The following is a 20,431-nucleotide window of genomic DNA, read 5'->3' as shown; positions in this document are numbered from 1 at the left end:
AGAAAATTTGCAGTTTGGAATAATCGCATATTGAAAACAATACTGAGTGCACCTATCACTAGCGGCCATACAAGTGAACTGCCTTACTTTCAGATTACGGGTACCCAATTATTGCTCCAGAATTATTATTATTATTATAATTTATGAAGCTCGTTGCTAGCCACTCTTAGGAAAAATTCTCCAAAAATATTCAGTAGTCATTCTCTCCTTTGAGTTGTGGAAGACACATACGTCTTCTTACCGAGAAGTTGAAGACACTCTCATACATCTGTCGAGAAGGACTTTGTCTAGAAAGCACACTGTAAGGGGCCAAGTTGTGTCTCCGTAAGCATCTCGAAGGGATTGAGGTACATGGTGGCCGCTCGGATTAAGGTACTGAACAAATAGTCTACGACCACATTTATTAAGTGTATTACAAAAAATATGTTACATATATAATTGATTGTGTCTCTAGTTAAGAATCAGAGCAGTGGAGCCTACTGCGGGTCCTCACGACTTGATCTTCTTGATCCTGTCGTCGTAGCGCTTGCGGTACTCTCCGTTGGGGTCGTATTTGGCCTCCAGCTGCTTCCAGAGGTCGGGCTTCTTCTCCAGGAGGAACTTGGCCACCTTCTCCGTGCCCGCCTTCTGCTTCTCGCTGCACTTAGCGCACTCGTTGGTCAGCGCGTCTGGGATGGCCTCTGTAAACAGAAGAGGGAAAACATGCTCACTGTACAACACCAAGCACGGAAAACGGTTTAGATGTATACTTCTATTTCTATACAATCAAGAAAATTAAATATATTTTGACCAACAACGTACATAGTCCAAAAGAAGCTGAATGCTGTATAGCACGGCAAAGACGAATGTAGTACTTGACGAAGCTCTAACCGTCTTGATCACTGTACTAGATACAGCTACGTCCCACTTCTAAATAGCCTTCATTGCAGTTCAGACCTCATGTGGTAAGCGTTCAGATACCTTGGTGAGGTTCTCGAGTACTATATATTTCTAATTAGAGTATATTATCCGTAGCACTAAATAAACGGAAATGTCGATTAGACCGATGCAGGGGCTAACAACAGTCAATGAGAAACTTCGAGTGCTGGCTGGCTCTGGCAATTAAAAGAGCGTTGGTATTCTATGTGACTGGAAAATTATTATTTGTGAGTAAAGTCAAAATATCATTCGCACCTGAATATCCTTAGGTATACTGTTCATATAACTGTTCGATGCATGGCAATTTTTCACCTAAGAACAATAGTAATAATTTACTGTGTGTTTGGGTGATGTTCTTATCGTCGGTTTGTTGTAGAATTCTTGGGAGTATGTTGAAAGTAAGAAATTTCACAGTGAGAGTAAAGGCTCTGTCTACAAATCTGCCAAAATCAAAATTGCACGTAAGACAACCCGACTACATTTTTCTTGACAACGTCCTGTGAACCGTTGGTGCAGGGCAACGGGCGGATTCCATGTTCCTAGAACCGTATGTGGACCGGGCGAGGTGGCGCAGTGGTTAGCACACTGGACTCACACTCTGGAGGACGACGGTTCAAACTCGCTTGAGGCAAATGCCGGGATTGTTCCTTTCAAAGGGCACGGCCTACTTCTTGCTCTATCTTCCCCGAATCGAATGGGATCGATGATCTCACTGTTTGGTACCAACCCCCGTATCAACCAGCCAACCTTACATGGAAAGCGTTTGACGCGATCCCACGCTGAAGATCGTTAACGAAGGTCCGAGCATACGGAATATGTTCTTAGATATGTGATGACCCGAAGACTTCTTAAGTAACAGAACCCAGTACGTTGTTCTGTAGGACGAATTTTCGTCATGGACAAGGGTATTATCAGGAGTCCCCAGGGCAGTGTGATGTGACCACTTTTGTCGACTACATACGTAAGTGCCCTGACAGGGTGAGCAGCAGTCTGCGACTAATTCGTGATGACGCTGTAGTGTAACAAAAAGTATCGCCGTTGAGTGAATATAGGATACTTTCGGCATAAGAAGTCACCCACATACCGCCAACGGCCTTGTCAAAGAGAGCGGAGGAGCGGATATAGGTTCAGGGCACTCTCTTGTCCTAGGGGTGGGAAATTGCCCCTATAGGCGGAAGAATCAGCAATGATCAACGACATGAGGCTGCAGAAGGCAATGGAAACCACTGCATTAAGGACACGTAACGTGTATCCACAGGACATATGGCCTGTAATTGAAGAAGTGTCATGATGATCTCTCCATTGGCAAAAGATTCCGGAATAGTCCCCCATTCGGATCTCCGGGAGGGGAGTGCCAAGGGGGAGGTTACCATGAGAAAAAGATTGAATAATCTACGAAAGGATAACGTTCTACGAGTCGGGGCGTGGAATGTCAGAAGCTTGAACGTGGTAGGGAAATTAGAAAATCTGAAAATGGAAATGCAAAGGCTCAATCTAGATATAGTAGGGGTCAGTGAAGTGAAGTGGAAAGAAGACTAGAGTTTCAGGTCAGATGAGTATAGGGTGATATCAACAGCAGCAGAAAATGGTATAACGAGAGTAGGATTCGTTATGAATAGGAAGGTATGGCAGAGAGTGTGTTACTGTGAACAGTTCAGTGACAGGATTATTCTTATCAGAACTGACAGCAAACCGAGAACGATATCTCAGGTATACATGCCGACGTCGGAAGCTGAAGAGGAAGAGATGACGAAGTGTATGAGGATATTGAAAGGGTAATATAGTATGTAAAGGGGGATGAAAATCTAATAGTCGTGGGGGACTGGAATGCAGTTATAGTGGAAGGAGTAGAAGGGAAGATTACAGTAGAAAATGTGTTTGGGACAAGTAATGAGAGAGGAGAAAGACTAATTGAGTTCTGTAATAAATTTCAGCTAGTAATAGCGAAATCACAAGAGGAGGAGGTATACTTGGAAAATGCTCGGTGATATGGGAATATTTCACTTACATTACATCATAGTCAGACAGAGATTCGAAATCAGATACTGGATTGTAACGTGTACCCAGGAGCACATATAGACTCAGATCACAATATACTAGTGATGAACAGTAGGCTCAAGTTTAAGACATTAGTCAGGAAGAATCAATACACAAAGAAGTGGGATACGGAAGTGATAAGGAATGATGAGATACGCTTGAAGTTCTCTATGGCTGTATATACGGCAACAAGGAATGCCTCAGTAGGTACTAAAGTTGAAGAGAATTGGGCATCTCTAGATAGGGCCATCACAGAAGTTGGGAAGGAAAACATAGGTGCAAAGAAGGTAACTGCGAAGAAACCATGGTTAACAGAAGAAATACTTCAATTGATCGATGAAAGGAGGAAGTACAAAAATGTTCCGGGAAACTCAGGAATAGAGAAACGAAACTCGCTGAGGAATGAAATAAATAGGAAGTACAGGGAAGCTAAGACGAAATGGCTACAGAAAAAATGTGAAGACATCGAAAAAGAAATGATTGTCGGAAGGACATACTCAGCATACAGGAAAGTCAAAACAACCTTCGGTGACATTAAAAGCATGGTTGATAACATTAAGAGTGCAACGGGAAATCCACTGTTAAATGCAAACGAGAGAGTGGATAGGTGGAAAAAAAATATTGAAAGTCTCAATGAGGTGGAAGATTTGTCTGATGTGAAAGATGAAGAAACAGGAGTCGATTTCGAAGAGATAGGGGACCCGGTATTGGATTCAGAATTTAAAAGAGCTTTGGACGGATTAAGATCAAATAAGGCAAAAGGGATAGATAACATTCCATCAGAATTTCTGAAATCATGGGGGAAGTGGTAACAAAATGACTTTTTACGTTGGTGTGTAGATTGCTTGAGTCTGGCAACATACCTTCTGACTTTCGGAAAAGTATTATCCACACAATTCCGACGACGGTATGAGCTAACAAGAGCGAGAATTAGTGCACAATTAGCTTAACAGCTCATGCAACCAAGTTGCTGACAAGAATAATATACAGAAGAATGGAAAAGAAAATTGAGGATGCGCTAGGTGACGATCAGTTTGGCTTTAGGAAAAGTAAAGCGACGAGAGAGGCAATTCTGACGTTACGGCTAATAATGGAAGCAAGGCTAAAGAAAAATCAAGACACTTTCATAGGATTTGTCGACCTGGAAAAAGCGTTCGAAAATATAAAATGGTGCAAGCTGTTCGAGATTTTGAAAAAAGTAGGGGTAAGCTATAGGGAGAGACGGGTCATATACAATATGTACAACAACCAAGAGGGAATAATAAGAGTGGACGATCAAGAACGAAGTGCTCGTATTAAGAAGGGTGTAAGACAATGCTGTAGCCTTTCACCCCTACTCTTCCATCTATACATCGAGGAAGCAATGATGGAAATAAAAGAAAGGTTCAGGAGTGGAATTAAAATACAAGGTGAAAGGATATCAATGATACGATTCGCTGATGACATTGTATCCTGAGTGAAAGTGAAGAAGAATTAAATGACCTGCTGAACGGAATGAACAGTCTAATGAGTACAAAGTATGGATTGAGAGGAAATCGAAGAAAGACGAAGGTAATGAGGAGTGGTAGAAATGAGAACAGCGAGAAACTTAACATCAGGATTGATGGTCACGAGGTAGATGAAGTTAAGGAATTCTGATACCTGGTAGAAGAATAACCAATGACGGACGGAGCAAGGACGCCAAAAGCAGACTATCAATGGCAGAAAGGGCATTCCTGGGCATGAGAAGTCTACTAGTCTCAAACATAGGCCTTAATTTGAGGAATAAATTTCTGAGAATGTTTGTCTGGAGTACAGCATTGTATGGTAGTCAAACATGGATTTCGGGAAAATCGGAACAGATGAGAATCGAAGCATTTGAGATGTGGTGATACAGACGAATTTTGAAAATTAGGTGGACTGATAAGGCAAGGAATGAGGAGGTTCTGTGCAGAATCGGAGAGGAAAGGAACATGATGAAAACACTGATAAAGGAGAAGGGACAGGATTAGAGGACATATGTTTAAGACACGAGGGAATGACTTCCATCGTACTAGAGGGACCTGTAGAAGGCAAAAACTGTAGAGAAAGACAGAGATCCATCCAGCAAATAATTGAGGACGTAAGTTGCAAGTGCTACGCTGAGATGAAGAGGTTAGCACAGGAGAGGAATTCTTGGCTGGCCGCATCAAACCAGCCAGAAGACCGATGACCAAAAAAAGGAGGATAAAAGATGACTTTGATAGTATTTCTACACTATGTCACTATGTGATCGAAAGTATCCGGATACCTGGCTGAAAGTGACTTATAAGTTTGTGACGTGCTCCATCGGTAATGATGGAATTCAGTATGGTGTTGGCCCACCCTTAGCCTTGATGTCACCTTCCACTCTCGCAGCCGTATGTTCAATCACGTGCTGAAAGATTTCTTGGGGTATGGCAGCCATTCATCACGGAGAGCTGTACTGAGGAGAGGTATCGATGTCGGTCGATGAGGCCTGGCACGAAATCGGCGTTCCAAAACATCCCAGAAGTGTTCTATAAGATTCAGACCAGGACTGTGTGCAGGCCAGTCCATTACAGGGATGTTATTGTCGTGTAACCAATTCGCCACAAGCCGTGCACTATGAACGTATGCTCGATCGTGTTGAAAGATGCAGTCCCCATCCTCGAATTGTTCTTCAACAGTGGGAAGCAAGAAGGTGCTTAAAACATCAATGTAGGCCTGTGCTGTGATAGTGCCACGCAAAAGAAAGTGATGCAAGCCACCTCAATTAAAAACACGACCACAGACTAACACCACCGCCTGCGCATTTTACTGTTGGCACTAAACACTCTGGCAGATGACGTTCACAAGGCATTCGCTATACCCATGCCCCGCCATCGGATCGCCACATTGTGTAACGTGATTCGTCATTCCATACAACGTTTTTCCACTGTTCAGTCGTCCAATCACGCTCCTTACACCAAGCGAGGTGTGGTTTGGCATTTACCGGCGTGATGTGTGACTTATGAGCGGCATATCTACCCTGAAATCCAAATTTTCTCACCTCCCGCCTGACTGTTGTAGTACTTGCAATGGATCCTAATGCAGATTAGAATTCCTGTGGTATGGTCTGGATAGATGTCTGCCTATTTCACATTACGACCCTCTTCAACTATCGGCGGTCTCTGTCACTCAACAGACTAGATCGGCCTCTACGCGTTTGTGCTGTACGTATCTCTTCACGTTTGCACTTCACTACCACATCGGAAACAGTGGACCTAGGGATGTTAAGGAGTGTGGAAACCTCGCTTGCAGGCGTATGACACGAGTGACACCCAATCACTTGACTACGTTGGAAGTCCATGAGTTCCCGCGGAGCGCCCCATTCTACTCCCTCACGATGTCTAATGGCTACTGAGGTCACTGATATGGAGTACCTGGCAGTTGGTGGCAGCACAATGAACCTAATATGAAAAAAATATTTTTTATTTGTTTGGTATCCGGATACATTTGGTCACATAGTGTAGTTTGCTTTATGTCAGCTTGCACTAAAAGCGAAAAGCATAAATTAATGCAGATATGTAAGGAAAAATATTCCTTGATGTTCGAATATAGTATGAGTGGTGGGTTTCTTGAGACAGTCTCGTCAGTTAAATATTCAGTTGTAACGCTGATGGGCCACAGGAAATGGAACGAACAGGTAAGGTCGTTACTTTGGAAGGCGAATGGCTGGCCTCGGTTTATTGAGAGAATTCTATGAAAGTGTGACGCATATATAAAGGAGACTGAGTGCATAACGACCCATTCTTGAGCAGGCTACTGCTTGGGTGTTTGGGATTCCCATCGGGCCAGATTAAAGGGAGACATCGAAGTAGTCGAGGAGCGTAGTGCTCGTTTCTCTACCGTTTGGTTCGATCAACGCGGGAGTAATACGGAAATACTACAAGAGAAAGAAACTGGAGTTGGTAATATGTCAGGGAACGTCATCGAATGGCGTTACAGACCGCTGAATGTATAGGTGCCAGCGCTGGCTCTGGGCAACCTCTTTGAGAACAAACGAGAGTTCTTACTATTTGCTCTGTGATGCCACTGCACTTGGTTGTGTTTAATCTTTTGTGATGTGCGTGGACACGTTTGACACCATGCTGTTAGGTCTACTGCAAGAAGATTCAATGAACTGGTTTGAAAGCTAATGAAAAACAGACAGTAATGCCTATGGAAATGAAATGTTGTCCGGGAAGCATTCTCTCTAAGGATGCCACAGGATTCAGTCGTAGGCCCACTTTTGTTTCGCTTCAGTGTCAATGATAATTCATCGGTTCAACCTATATGAAAATATTATTTCTATGCTGAAGGCCTCCGATTCACGTAAGTGCCGGACTGACGATATTAATATTAGGATCGTCCAGGTGAATGATGATCTGCCTACAGCGGCAATGTGGGAGCAAAGCCTGGGGCTAAAACTAAAGGCAAAGAGAGTGACAAGTAATCTTATTATCTCATCAGAAATTAATAGTTTTAGGATTCCGCATATAAGTGCCTCCTATTCTGCTCGATGATATCCCGTTACCATATCATAAAACAGTTAAGAACGTGGAAAATACTGTCGCCTTGTGCCGGAAGATTTCTGTTCGCCTCTGTGCCCTCAAAAACTTTCGGAACATAATTCAACAAGATATGTGTGATATATAAATTCGCGCAACCACTCGTTCTTCCGTATCAACACTGTTGTGTTGTAATTTAATACGCCTCGAATAGAGAAAACGCTAGAGTGTTGGTACTAACCACTAGTGCTTGTGTGCGTTACATCAGCGAACTTCGTCTATAAGACCATGTCAGTGCTTCGTACGCCCTGTTAGGGTAGATGCGGGACAAACAAATTACGGTATGTCTACTTCACCGGCTCTTTCGTGCTCAAACACCCCAGTACATTGCATCAGGGAATAAATACCTGTTATATCATCGTAATCGAAATACCAAATCCTGTTTCACTAGTATCCTAGCTGTGCCCATTAAAAAAACAAAAATATTCGCAGAATCTTTCTTTGTTGTTGGTTTCCGCCCCTGGAAGACGCTGGCCTAATATCTGGCCACCACATTGAACATCTATTGGCCTGACATGTCGGGACACACTCTATTCCACTCCGTAATTGAAAACGGAAACCACGTGTGTACGTGTACCTCACCCCTCATGGTAATGTACATGTGCGACAGTGAAAACGACCAATAAAAAGGTTTTAGCATGTGGACGTAATGTGCTGTTCCATTCTCTTCTGTACCTAAGGTCCATCACCGTTCCCTTTGGATCCCTACGTAATTCGGTGCTCTCCGATACACACCATCGAACAGCGGAGGAGTGGTACTCAAGCGTCAACTTTAGGTTACAATATCTCCGGATATAATTAACATTTTACAATGCAACAAACGGCACTGATTACGTATTTGTTTATATGTTCAGATGTGCTAACAAAACTAACGGGGTTCCATTAAAAAAAACGTAGGTTTGTGTTAGAAGACATACTTCCGTGCATTTTTGTATGGTTAGTATTAAACAATTATACTAGCCCCTCTCCTCACGTTCGGTCTGTGGAATCTGTTCGTCAGTATTTGATGTGGTTTACGAAATATATCCAGCGGTAACGTTAGGTGACTCACCCTATATATATATATATATATATATATATATATATATATATATATATATATATATATATATATATGGAGATATTTGGTAATAACCTTTCGCCATTATATACTACATATATACGTTTCGCCTTTATACATACATTCATGTATGTTTCAAGTCATATTACGAAATCTTTTATAGACACTGATCTCCCTCTTATCTTGAAGATAAAGTAAGCAAAATTTCGTCAATATCTGAATAAAACTGTAGATTTGTATAGATTATAAACGAGCAAACAGACAAAGAAACGCTCTTCTTTATCTATATAATGTAATGTGAAATATGTAGAACACCTTGTTAACTATAAGAGAGTACCCGATGGCCCTAATATTGCCAGATCAAATAAACAATAAATTAAAAATGAGGTCTATTGGGGAGAAACTTGACGTTTGCTGTTGAATGGGCTGTTTGGTAGTTGTCGATCCGCTCCGTATCGCCGTTGGATGAGAGTGCTATATATGAGTACCTATCCTCTATAACCTCTCGCAGTCTGTCGGTGTACACATTGCGAAAGATGTCGACAGAACGTAGGCACGATTTACGTTCGCCAGGTTACACAACAAGAAAGCTGCCTATGGTACTTGTAGAAATGTCATGTTTTCCAATTTGTTCAAGACGGAGCCTGCTGTAAACATTTTCTGCTGCAAAAACACCGGTTCACGGAGTCGGCGGCGCAGCTCAAGTGCTTCCCTGTAGCCAGTAAGCAAACAGCTGTGTGTGTGTGTGTGTGTGTGTGTGTGTGTGTGTGTGTGCCAGGCAGCGGTCACTCACACACACACGTGGAGTAGGTCAGTGCTGGCTGGCGGATGAGGTAAGCAAGCGCCATCGCACTTTCTCTGCTGCGGGAATGAGGATGCACCACTTGCTACAGCTGCGTCGGAACTGCGCCACACCGCACCATCTGACCGTCTGCACTGGCTTTTAGTATAAGTGACCTGAAACTATGCACCGCCGAGTGACAGATTCATTTTATTGTCCATGAATTTCAGTGTATAATAGCAGAGTACCGGTCAGGCGTGTGGGTCACCAATCTGAAAACGCACCGTTCGGATAACTGCTAGCTGCTGCAGTTTAATGTCCCGCAGTTCTATGTAACAACACGTTATCTCTCATATGATGACAAAAAAGCAGTCGGTCGATTATCGACAAGAATGCTGAAGCGTCTACCTCTCGTTGTCCATGATTATATGGGCAATGTTTGTGCATGACACACCTAATTGGGAGAGCGAGGTTGACAACTGAGTGCCAGGGGATGGCCTGATGAGGGTACGTATTAACCAAAATCGGCACTCAATAGGCCTTTACAAAATGGAAATTGTTTTCCTGATTATGTTGAACTCTGCTTCGACCCTCAATATGGCGGGAAATTTTGATGTGGTCTGCAACCGAACTGATTTGTTGACCAGTCTGAAAAATAGCGGAGTCTGTCAGCCATTGTTTTCACGCTTCCAATTTCGAGACTGTGTGGTCAGTTTCTCACAAGAATGACTCCTCGCCAGACGACAGATTTTGGTGTTCAACCGTGAAACACGTACTTCTTTATTTCATAAACCAAATACCAATTTTCATGTTTCTAGCTCAAAATTGTCTTAATAGCAATGTATTTAATAAAAAAAGCCTTTCATCAGCTGCTTCTCGTCTCTTCTTATACGTCGCCTGCAACGTAAGATCAACGTAGTTACCAAATACAAGTTTCTTTCCTTAACGGTTTGGGCTGGGCGCTAATGGGTCAGTCAGTCAGCCAATCAGGACATTTCCTTTTATATACAGCGTTATTCTTATTAACGTTTAAGAACACTCGAAGCGACGTAGATGCCGGTGCGACAATTAATTTAATATAAGACGCATGGATATAAGGCAATACCTCAAAATTTAATGACAAGTATTGAACATGTGACGCCACCAGATGACATATCTCGCCACACGTGTAGCTGTTTGGCTTGTCGACCCTACATTAACCAGTAGGGGGCAGCGCTACACATCGCTGCACAACAGTGAAAAATTTCTAACACTTTTTGTAAATATGATCTGTTGTAGACGCATTGTTACAAAATTACTGTCCTCCCACTAACCAAGCAGAAGATGTTCTTATTTTGCGTTTCTTTCCTCTTTCCCTTTTTTTTTTGTTTACAGACATTATTTAGTGTAGGAAACGTACGTCGTTCACTGGTAACGACACAATTCCGGCCGGCCGGGGTGGCCGAGCGGTTCTAGGGGCTACAGTCTGGAACCGCGTGACCGCTACGGTCGCAGCTTCGAATCCTGTCTCGGGCATGGAAGTGTGTGATGTCCGTAGGTTAGTTAGGTTTAAGCTGTTCTGAGTACTAGGGGACTGATGACCTCAGATGTTAAGTCACATGGTGCTCAGCGCCATTTGAACCATTTTGACACAATTCGGAAGCTTCTACTCATTTAGTAGTGACTCAATACGGTAAGTTTTTGTTGTAGTGTACTTTGCAATAAACCAGCGGAGACCGCGAATCCAGTAAATAAACCTGAGCTCCACGCATTTAAGTCGCGCACGTAGGCCCGGAGCTAGTGACAGACCCATAGCCTTGTTGAGGCACCTCATCTGGTGGCGTTACATGTTCAGTACTCGTCACACACTTCTGGGGTATTTCCCGACATTTGAGGTCACATGTGTCTTATATAGAAATTACTTGTCTCAGCATCATCTTTGTCGCTTCGGGGTTTTTTAAACGTTAGTAACAATCATCCTGTACAGAGATAAGCTTAGTCAACTGAAAGAAAGAAGGGGAAAGAGTACGGAGAGACAAAAACAGCGATTTCCTCGTTAACAGGCTGAAAGATAACACCTTCCAGTTATTATGACAAGGTTATTGCGATGACAACAAAGAAATGCTGCAGCTTATTGTACACGAACAGCATGATCGGTGGCAGCAGAAGAGAAGAATGTAGAGGTTGTCTTAGTTTTGTGAAGAGGTACAGTCGGCGAACGATACAGATCGAGCCTCGATCTACAGTTACAATGAAATTGTATGAAACTGATGCAGAAGACTATCTGCGCAGCTCACAAGGGAACCTCTCCATCGCACCCCCCTCAGATTTAGTTATAAGTTGGCACAGTGGATAGGCCTTGAAAAACTGAACACAGATCAATCGAGAAAACAGGAAGAAATTGTGTAGAACTCTGAAAAATTAAGCAAAATATACAAATTGAGTAATCCATGCGAATGATATGCAACATCTGGGACAAACTGAACACAGGAGCGCCATGGTTCCGTGGTTAGCGTGAGCAGCTGCGGAGCGACAGATCCTTGGTTCACGTCTTCCTTCGAGCGAAAATTTTAATTTTTTATTTTCAGACAATTATCAAGGTTCAAGCACTCACACATAATCAACTTCGCTCTCCAAAATTCCAGGACATGTTCAGATTTGCTTGGACATATGCAGTATTTGTCGGTCTACACACGGAAAAATTTGAAAACGTTAAAAACATATGTTTTGACAGAGCACAAGGAAAAGTGAGCGACTGTGAAACTGTTGGATTCATTTGTTGCAGTTTATGTGACAAACTCTTATGTTTTCATCACTTTTTTTGGAGTAATTATCATATCCACAAGAAAACCTAAATCGGGCAACGTAGGAGAATGTTTTTACCCATTCGCCAAGTGTACAAGTTATGTGGGTGGACAACATATTCCTGTCATGTGACGCACATACCGTCATCAGTGTCGTATAGAATATATCAGACGTGTTTTCCTGTGGAGGAATCTGTTGACCTATGACCTTGCGATCAAATGTTTTCGGTTCTCATTGAAGAGTCACGTCCTTTCGTCTACTAATCGCACGTTTTTGCGGTGCGGTCGAAAAACGCAAACACTAAACTTATTACAGTCAACAGAGACGTCAATGAACAAATGGACAGATCATAACTTTGCGAAAATAAAGAAAAATTTTTCGCTATAGGGAGACTTGAACCAAGAACCTCTCGCTCCGCAGTTGCTCACGCTAACCACGGGACCACGGCGCTCCTAAGGTCATATTGTGCTTGATGTTGGCTATCTTCGCTTGGACTACTCAGTTTGTATATTTTGCTTATTTTTTCATAGTTCCACACAACTTCTTCCTGTTTTCTCGATTGATCTGTGTTCAGTTTTTCAAGGCCTATCCACTGTGCCAACTTATAAAGAAATCTGAGGGGGGTGCGATGGGGAGGTTCCCTTGTCAGAGCACTACGCCGTCTGCAATGAGCACATTATGAGAATGCAGTCGCTCTAAGCCTAAGACAGGCGCACTTGCAGCAGGAGTCCGGCTTGCAGACGTGCAGCTAGCTAGTCCGGCAGGGTCCGTGCCCGGTGACTCACCGCAGTGAAAGCGACAGCCCGGTACTCGCACAGGCCGCACTCGCCTAGGTCACTGTACCCGCCAAAGGCCAGCGTGCAAACTGGTAGTGCAGCCATTCGGCGGCGCCATGCGTGAAGTGGGCACAGAAGGGAAGCATTAGGGGACCAGAGGCCGCCAGCTTAGAAGCGGTTCATCCGTGCAACACGTAGCCTGCTACGGGCCCTGCTATTTCAATGGCCCCGCAATCGCACTACCCTGTATTTCAGGTGAATATTAACCGTCAGCGGTTTCGAACTGAAACTAGAAACAATCTGTATAGTATGAGTAAGATTATGTGTACGTATGTTAACAGTACCCGAAATAAGAGATCGGTAGTATAAACATGAGTGTGTTTTTTAACATTTGAAGAACACATTTCTCTTTATTAACAACGTTTTAACTATTACGTACTGGCATAATATTTTTATTAACATATTACGACCTTACAACACAGTGTTGTTGATAGAGACTGTTTGACTTACATTGTCAATAGAGATTGCCTAAATACCATTTGCTGAAATAACCTTGCACCAGACGACGTAGGCTGCTAAGCGAAACATTCTTACAATCATAATTCGTTATAATTTAGATTACTGATAATCTAGCTCACTTAGTGCTGCTTATGGGGTCCTGTTTTTGTTCGATTTTCTGCTTTTCCCCCCTTCTACAGAGCGCTCTTTCACTAGAGTTGACTCCCACGTTTCAACGCATTTCTGTAATACTTACTTGCATACGTATTTACATATGCCAGTATAATATTCTCTCTTGCCGAATGTTGCAGTGTTGCGTCTTTCGCTGCTAAACAAATAACTCGTCAGCCCAAAATGTTTCGAGACAGGATCGAGAAAAATAAAAAAAAAAGTTAAGGTGGTGTTTTAATGCTTCAGCTGTTCTCCACGGTCTTCTCGCACTAGAGTGCAACACCCATACCGTTCATACAATTACGTGAAACTGTCAGAAACGTCCTTTTTTCGGTCACACTAGCTTGAATGTAGATTATGTAGTCAAAGTCTTCATGTCAGTTTCCGCAATTTGTCGTTTTGTGGCACGTTCGTCTTGATAACACCATGTCTCGTCACCCGTGGTGATTTTTTCCAGATTAGAGTTTTTTCCAGAAACGAGTGTATTTCGATCAAGTCGCGGAAGGCTTCCACACTTCGTTGTTTTTGTTAGGGAGTCAGTATGTTTGGGAAACATTGTGCACAAAAGTTTCTCTTGTATTCTGCTGAATGCCTGAAAAACTTATATGTTATTGCATTGCCGGCCGAAGTGGCCGTGCGGTTAAAGGCGCTGCAGTCTGGAACCGCAAGACCGCTACGGTCGCAGGTTCGAATCCTGCCCCGGGCATGGATGTTTGTGATGTCCTTAGGTTAGTTAGGTTTAACTAGTTCTAAGTTCTAGGGGACTAATGACCCCAGCAGTTGAGTCCCATAGTGCTCAGAGCCATTTGAACCATTTGTTATTGCATTGCGATTTGTGACGCAACATCGTTGACAAACTACAGGCTCAGGTCCACTACTTAACACTGCGTGCTCACAACGAACTGATCGAAAGCATATCTGTTATTTACACAGTTCAAGCTGCCACCGTAGTCGCTTATACGCCAGGAATAAAATCAGGGCCGGCCGTTGTGGCCGAGCGGTTCTAGGCGCTTCAGTCTGGAACCGTGCTGATGCTACGGTCGCAGGTTCGAATCCTGCCTCGGCAATGGATGTGAGTGATGTCCTTAGGTTAGTCAGGTTTAAATAGTTCTAAGTCTAGGGGACTGATGACCTCAGATGTTAAGTCCCATAGTCCTTAGAGCCATTTTTTGAATAAAATCAATCTCGAAACTTTTTGACGGATGGTGTATACGTCATGCTCCACTGCCTGCTGGTTCACAGTGTTTTGCTGCTTAAAATTGTCCAGTGGAGTGTGCTGCTAAATTTGGTAGCATACAAAAGCCTAAACTTATTAAGTCTATAATACAATGCATTTTGCTTTTTAATGTGGGCTTTGATTAACTTAATAGCAGCACTGAATGAGCTTGATCATCACTAATCCAAATTTAAATGATATCTGACTGTCTGGCTGTTTCGCTTAGCAGCCTACTATGATTGGTGCGAGGGTATTTCAACACAGGAGTTTTATGCGAGCTCTGACAAAAACATACAACGAAACATTCTCTGCCAACAATACTGTATGCATGTCACCCTGAGACGGCGGGCAATGATCATTTGTCCTCTCAGATAACTTGAGCGATGGTAAAATCATGGAACCGGATGTGGACATATGACCGTTGTAAGTTTTGTATAAGATTTCTTACTATTCGCGAGGATTATGTGTCGACATTCATTGTGGACTTGGGATTGACAAAGTGATAGAAACTGGCAGGAAGCTAGGAAGAAATTTAAATCAACAGCCTGTTGGAAACAACGACATCGTTTAAACAGCATTGACCGAAATCGATTTTAGGAGATCCAAGGTGGAATCCTCCAAACGTTTAGTTTTCTCAGAAACTGTCTTCCACAATTGAGGAGTTGTTCTACTGAGCACCGACGTAAGCCTCAAATAGTCAAGAGCCTTGTCAACACCTGCATATATTCAGGCGGAGTAAACTTCTCAATTGGATGACCATCAAGACGGAAAACATACGTTTTATTCCTCTGAAATGGGTTAAGTAAAGCTAAATCAGAATGAGGATATGATGTTACTAAGTCTACTTACACCCTCCAAACGTTTAGTTTTCTCAGAAACTGTCTTCCACAATTGAGGAGTTGTTCTACTGAGCACCGACGTAAGCCTCAAAGAGTCAATAGCCTTGTCAACACCTGGATATATTCAGGCGGAGTAAACTTCTCAATTGGATGACCATCAAGACGGAAAACATACGTTTTATTCCCCTGAAATGGGTTAAGTAAAGCTAAATCAGAATGAGGATATGATGTTGCTAAGTCTACTTATCCTGAAGTTCAGTACGAAGCCATAACCGTTGTTGTAAGTTCATCGAGCAAAAATCGTTCAGAAATGAAAGTTCGTGTGTTACTTTGCCCATTTCTAGTTTCTAACTCGAAGAGAAAAAAAGTGCGATGCAATAAAAAGGAGAAAATGGACTAATAACATAAAGAGTAATAATAATAATGATAATTATTAATATTTACTCGACCACTCTTATTAGTTCTACGTGATATGAATGCCGCACAACTAATCGGAATTGAATCATATCATTGTTTAGAAAATAACTTCTGCCGTGGTCATATTGCAATGTATTAATGACAACCATACATTTCGCAGATGACATGTATTCTTGATAGAGGCATGGCGGTCTAACGAATAAATTATGTAACTAGATAACATAGAATACACGATTAGGATTAGCAAATTGAAGACGACGATGAACAGTGATGGAAGTGAGAATATCGGCTTGCTAAACATCAAGAATGGTAATAATATAAGAAGTGAACGAGTACTTCTTTGTAAGAAGTAAAATTATGTTTATGATCGAAGGACGAAGGGCGTCACGAGCAGATTAACGATGTCAACAAAAATAGGTATCTGTTGCATGCAGGAGTTTATGTATTGTCAAATATTGCCAAGGAATTATGGATCAAGTTCTGGAAACAATATGCTTCGATCACAGAACTGCGTGGTAGGGTGGGTCATGGGAAAGCCAGGGCAGAACCTGAAAGCAATGAAAATATCGTGCAACAGAAGTACATTAAAAATCAAGTAAACAGACGAATTTCGTAGGGTGCAGCGTCTGAAAGAGCGAATGAGGAACGTGAGAGGACTAGCCTCATCAAAGGAAGAAACTGGAGTGTGGGATACAAGCAGAAGCATCAAGGAGCAGTAAGAAGAAAAGGAGGGGACAGTTGTCGGAGAAACAAAAATTAGAGATTCGAAGTAGAGATTATGTAAGCTAAAGAAGTTATGTAGAGATGGAGAGATTGGTGGAAGGTAGGAAGAACTGAAGAACTACATCAGACCAATTGGAAGTCATAGGACTTGAAAAATGAAAACATATTCTGCGTGTATGGAAAGTGACGGGTGTGTCGGGGTACGTACTCTTCAGCTCCTTGGCGTCAGGCGTGCAGTTGCGGTCGTCCGCGTCGAGCAGGCACTGCGCGTATTTGTTGAGCAGGCGGTCGTTGTTGAGGATGTCGTCCAGGTTGACGCTGTCGAACTTGGTGGTGTACTTGTCCTGCGCCGCCACAAGCGCCCCGAGCATCAGCAGCGCGACAAACGTGCGGACCATGGCGATGCGGCTCACCTGGTACTGGTAGTGGTACTGGTACTGATACGGCTACCGTGTGTGTCGCGGCGAGAGCACCGCTCGCCTTATATGCGGCCGTCGTCCCCGCCACACGCCGACGCCCATGCGTCCTACTTACACCCTCCACTGCAGCAGCACAGCCACTGCCATGCCACACACTTCAGCTTTTGCTCTCTGCCTCTCTCTACCTTCTCTCTCTCTTCTTTCTCTGTTTCACATTGTCAGATGCAATTTTGAGGTATTGTTAATATTTATTCATTCTTTTCGCAAAACTGGGTTTATTATTCATTTAATTATTTCCCTAAATTAAAGTTACAAGGTCATCGTGTAAGAAATGCATAACACAAACGATAACTTCAATGTAATTTATTTACCGACCGTTTTCAGTCCAGAATCAAGCTCATGTTAGTCAAATATGCAATTATGAAATATTACGTATCATACATGTCTTGAAATCCAAGGTATGCAATTTAAGTCAAGGAGAACAATTCTGAACGCAATAACTTTTTGAAATCGAGGCGCTAATCACTACACAGTTATTGCGTACAGAATTATTCTCCTTGATTTAAATAGTATACCTTGGACTTCAAAAAATGTATGGTAGTAATGCTGGTTTTATAATTGTATATTTGTCTAACATGAGCACACAATAACTGTGTAAAATGGAGGCGCTAATCAGTAACAGTTATTGTGTACAGAATTGTTCTGCTTAACTTATATAGGTTCCTTGGGTTTCGAAAAATTTATGACATATAATGTTAGTTTTATAATCACACATTTGTCTACCGTGAACATGTATTGAACTGAAACCGGTTGGCAAATAAACTGCATTAAACTCAGTCTGTTTTATGCATCTCCTATATTATTTGTATGCTGATACCTGCCTAGACAGGATATTTAATGCTTTATATTGCTCACGAAAAGAGTCTTGACTTATTTGTTACTATATTTATCGATTGTCAGTGGAATACTCAAGATGAAACACTTCCTATTATCAATCCTTTTATACACAGTAAGTTAGGTCCACACGTTTGCTCTGTGGCGAAGCTTTCATGTAAATTTTCAATATGGTCGTCTACGACTGCCGCAACAGTATCTCATACATACACTAAAGTAATTTCCACAAATATAGTTGTAAGAAAAATTAACTGAGTGAAGTTGAATATTGTAACTTCAGAGAAGTAAAATGTAAAGATGTTGACCTACGAGATGTAGATGGAAAGCAGCTACTAAATGTGTAAAAAAGAGCACCCAGATGACTGAAGTACATTTAAGGAATATTTAAACCTATTGATAGCTGTGGATAGCGTACATTGGGTAGCAAATGTCTCAATTATAAACAAAGAAGATACGTTTATAAAGGTTAGTTGAGAAGAGAATAACCATTACCAAGATTCCTCATGATGGCCGAAGCAAGCGAAATACGAGATGTAGATTGTGACAGGTGAAGAAAACTTTATTCAGCAGAACAAGCTCCAGATTTGGAAATGAGGAGGAAGTTATTAAAAGTGTTGGTCTGCAGAACAACCTTATATAGACATGAGACGTCTACTGTCGAAATCCGGAGAACAAGAAACCGGAAGAATTTGATGTGTGTAGGGAAAGAAATCTTAGAAATACTACTCCCAGAAAAAGTGAGAGGTTGATGTTTCATCTGCTACTGAATCCAGAATTTGTTGACTTGTCAATGGAAGTAGTAGTAAATATTAGAAGCAGACAAGAGACGATGTAGTACAGCGTCAAACCAGTCGAAAGACTGATGACAAAAAAAAAAAAAAATCTGTGTTATCCGGTGGCATTCTCAGAATTAACTTCTGTCTTTTCCATCTGTTTGCTCCATGTCACTGTATGTAATTTACTGATAAGTGCAGGTTAGTTATAACATAGTCATTTTCTAAGACATTATTTTTAAAGATCTCTCGATATGACGTCTGCTGATCACCTCTGTACCAAAGTTCTATAGTTTTGTTCACGTACATATTAGCGTGCATATTAGTAAAATTAACATAATCTAACATCGCTTGGTGGAAACTCGGCGAACTGAGTCAGTGGACCTTGTCTATGATAAAAAAGTCATCCATCTTAAATTGATGCACACCACGTAAAACTGTGTTGAAATATTAGTCTCAGAACTGATCCCACAGCAGATGCTACAGTGTAGCTACGAGTATTCTTGACAATTCTTTGGTTTCTCTTTAATTGTTCGATGATTTCAAGTGTGTCCTTGGCATAGTACATCGAAAAACAAATTTTATTTGAACGCCGGTAAATTAACTTTTCCCTTATGACAACACAATGTGAATGCCGTTGTAATGAGCAAAGTAAACCTCAGGTGTGAAATGACTTGCATTATAAAATCTACACTGTAAATTCATCAAATTGCAATTATAGCTCTCCAGAGTACGTTTGAATGTATCTTTCAAAGCAATAGTAGAATTTCATTGTCAGCGTGCACGTTATTCTTATAATTTTACATTTCGTTTCTACTGCTAGCATACATCAACGACGTAGCAGTTGTGGCATTGTAGTTGTCCAGCATCTGTGTGTTCCTGAAAATGAAAGATCTACAACATTTAAATATGAATGTCTTTAGAACGCGATTTCACGAAACGTTGTGTGTCGTTTTTACCATAGCACCTGACTGACACGCAGGGCAGAAATTGGTAGCATCTCAATTTTCGATCTTCAAGTATTGAAGATTTTAATGTGTGATAGATGAGGTGTCATTAGAATTTCGAATATGAAAGCGTCTACTTCCTTATTCCTCTTAACGGCTACGCAAACAAATGATTTTTTTTCCTTTTGATTGTGCGTATCAGTGGCAAAGTGCCTTTCGCATTATGTAAGTTTCCTTGTCCTCATTGTGTAGTTAATATTAAAAATTGATACTTCAGTTTTCGTGTTCAAGTATTAATATTTCAAAAACTGATACTTAATATTTTGTGTTCACGTTTTAATATTATGATTATGTGCTTTTTATCTTTAAATGTGATACTAATCTATCACGGGACGATCGACGTATCCGGTAACATTATTAATTGCCGTTTGATTTCTTCTCAAGTAGCCATGTTAGCAGTATCCGCCTCTTTATTTCTCTTACAATTTTTTTCGTTATCACCATACATTTGTTGGCTTGTCTGTATCACGGTCCTTGGGTTTTAACTTTATTTGTTGTGCACTTGCAAGGTAATGTAGTTGTTTAGAATAATAACGTTCATTATTTGATT

General features: G+C 41.7%; 1 protein-coding gene across 1 annotated transcript; it reads right to left on the bottom strand.

Annotated features, from left to right (window-relative positions):
• Positions 1-384: 384 nt before the first annotated feature.
• Positions 385-17,234, bottom strand: LOC124798592 (ejaculatory bulb-specific protein 3-like). Its single transcript, XM_047262058.1, has 2 exons — positions 16,997-17,234; positions 385-680 (listed from the first exon to the last, which is right to left on the bottom strand). The coding sequence occupies exons 1-2, from the start codon at positions 17,184-17,186 to the stop codon at positions 490-492; spliced, it is 381 nt and encodes a 126-aa protein (XP_047118014.1). The 5' UTR covers positions 17,187-17,234; the 3' UTR covers positions 385-489.
• Between the last annotated feature and the right edge of the window lie 3,197 nt (positions 17,235-20,431).

Source organism: Schistocerca piceifrons, chromosome 5 (genome assembly GCF_021461385.2).
Source record: "Schistocerca piceifrons isolate TAMUIC-IGC-003096 chromosome 5, iqSchPice1.1, whole genome shotgun sequence".
Classification (NCBI taxonomy): Eukaryota; Metazoa; Arthropoda; class Insecta; order Orthoptera; family Acrididae; genus Schistocerca; species Schistocerca piceifrons.
This window is presented reverse-complemented; position numbering and strand designations above follow the sequence as displayed.

Bases quoted from the DNA above. Each gene is read 5' to 3' on its own strand.
- LOC124798592 (XM_047262058.1), bottom strand. From the start codon at position 17,186: ATGGTCCGCACGTTTGTCGCGCTGCTGATGCTCGGGGCGCTTGTGGCG. The intron at 681-16,996 runs GTACGTACCCCG...TTCTGTTTACAG, and splicing joins TGACGCCAAGGAGCTGAAGA to AGGCCATCCCAGACGCGCTG.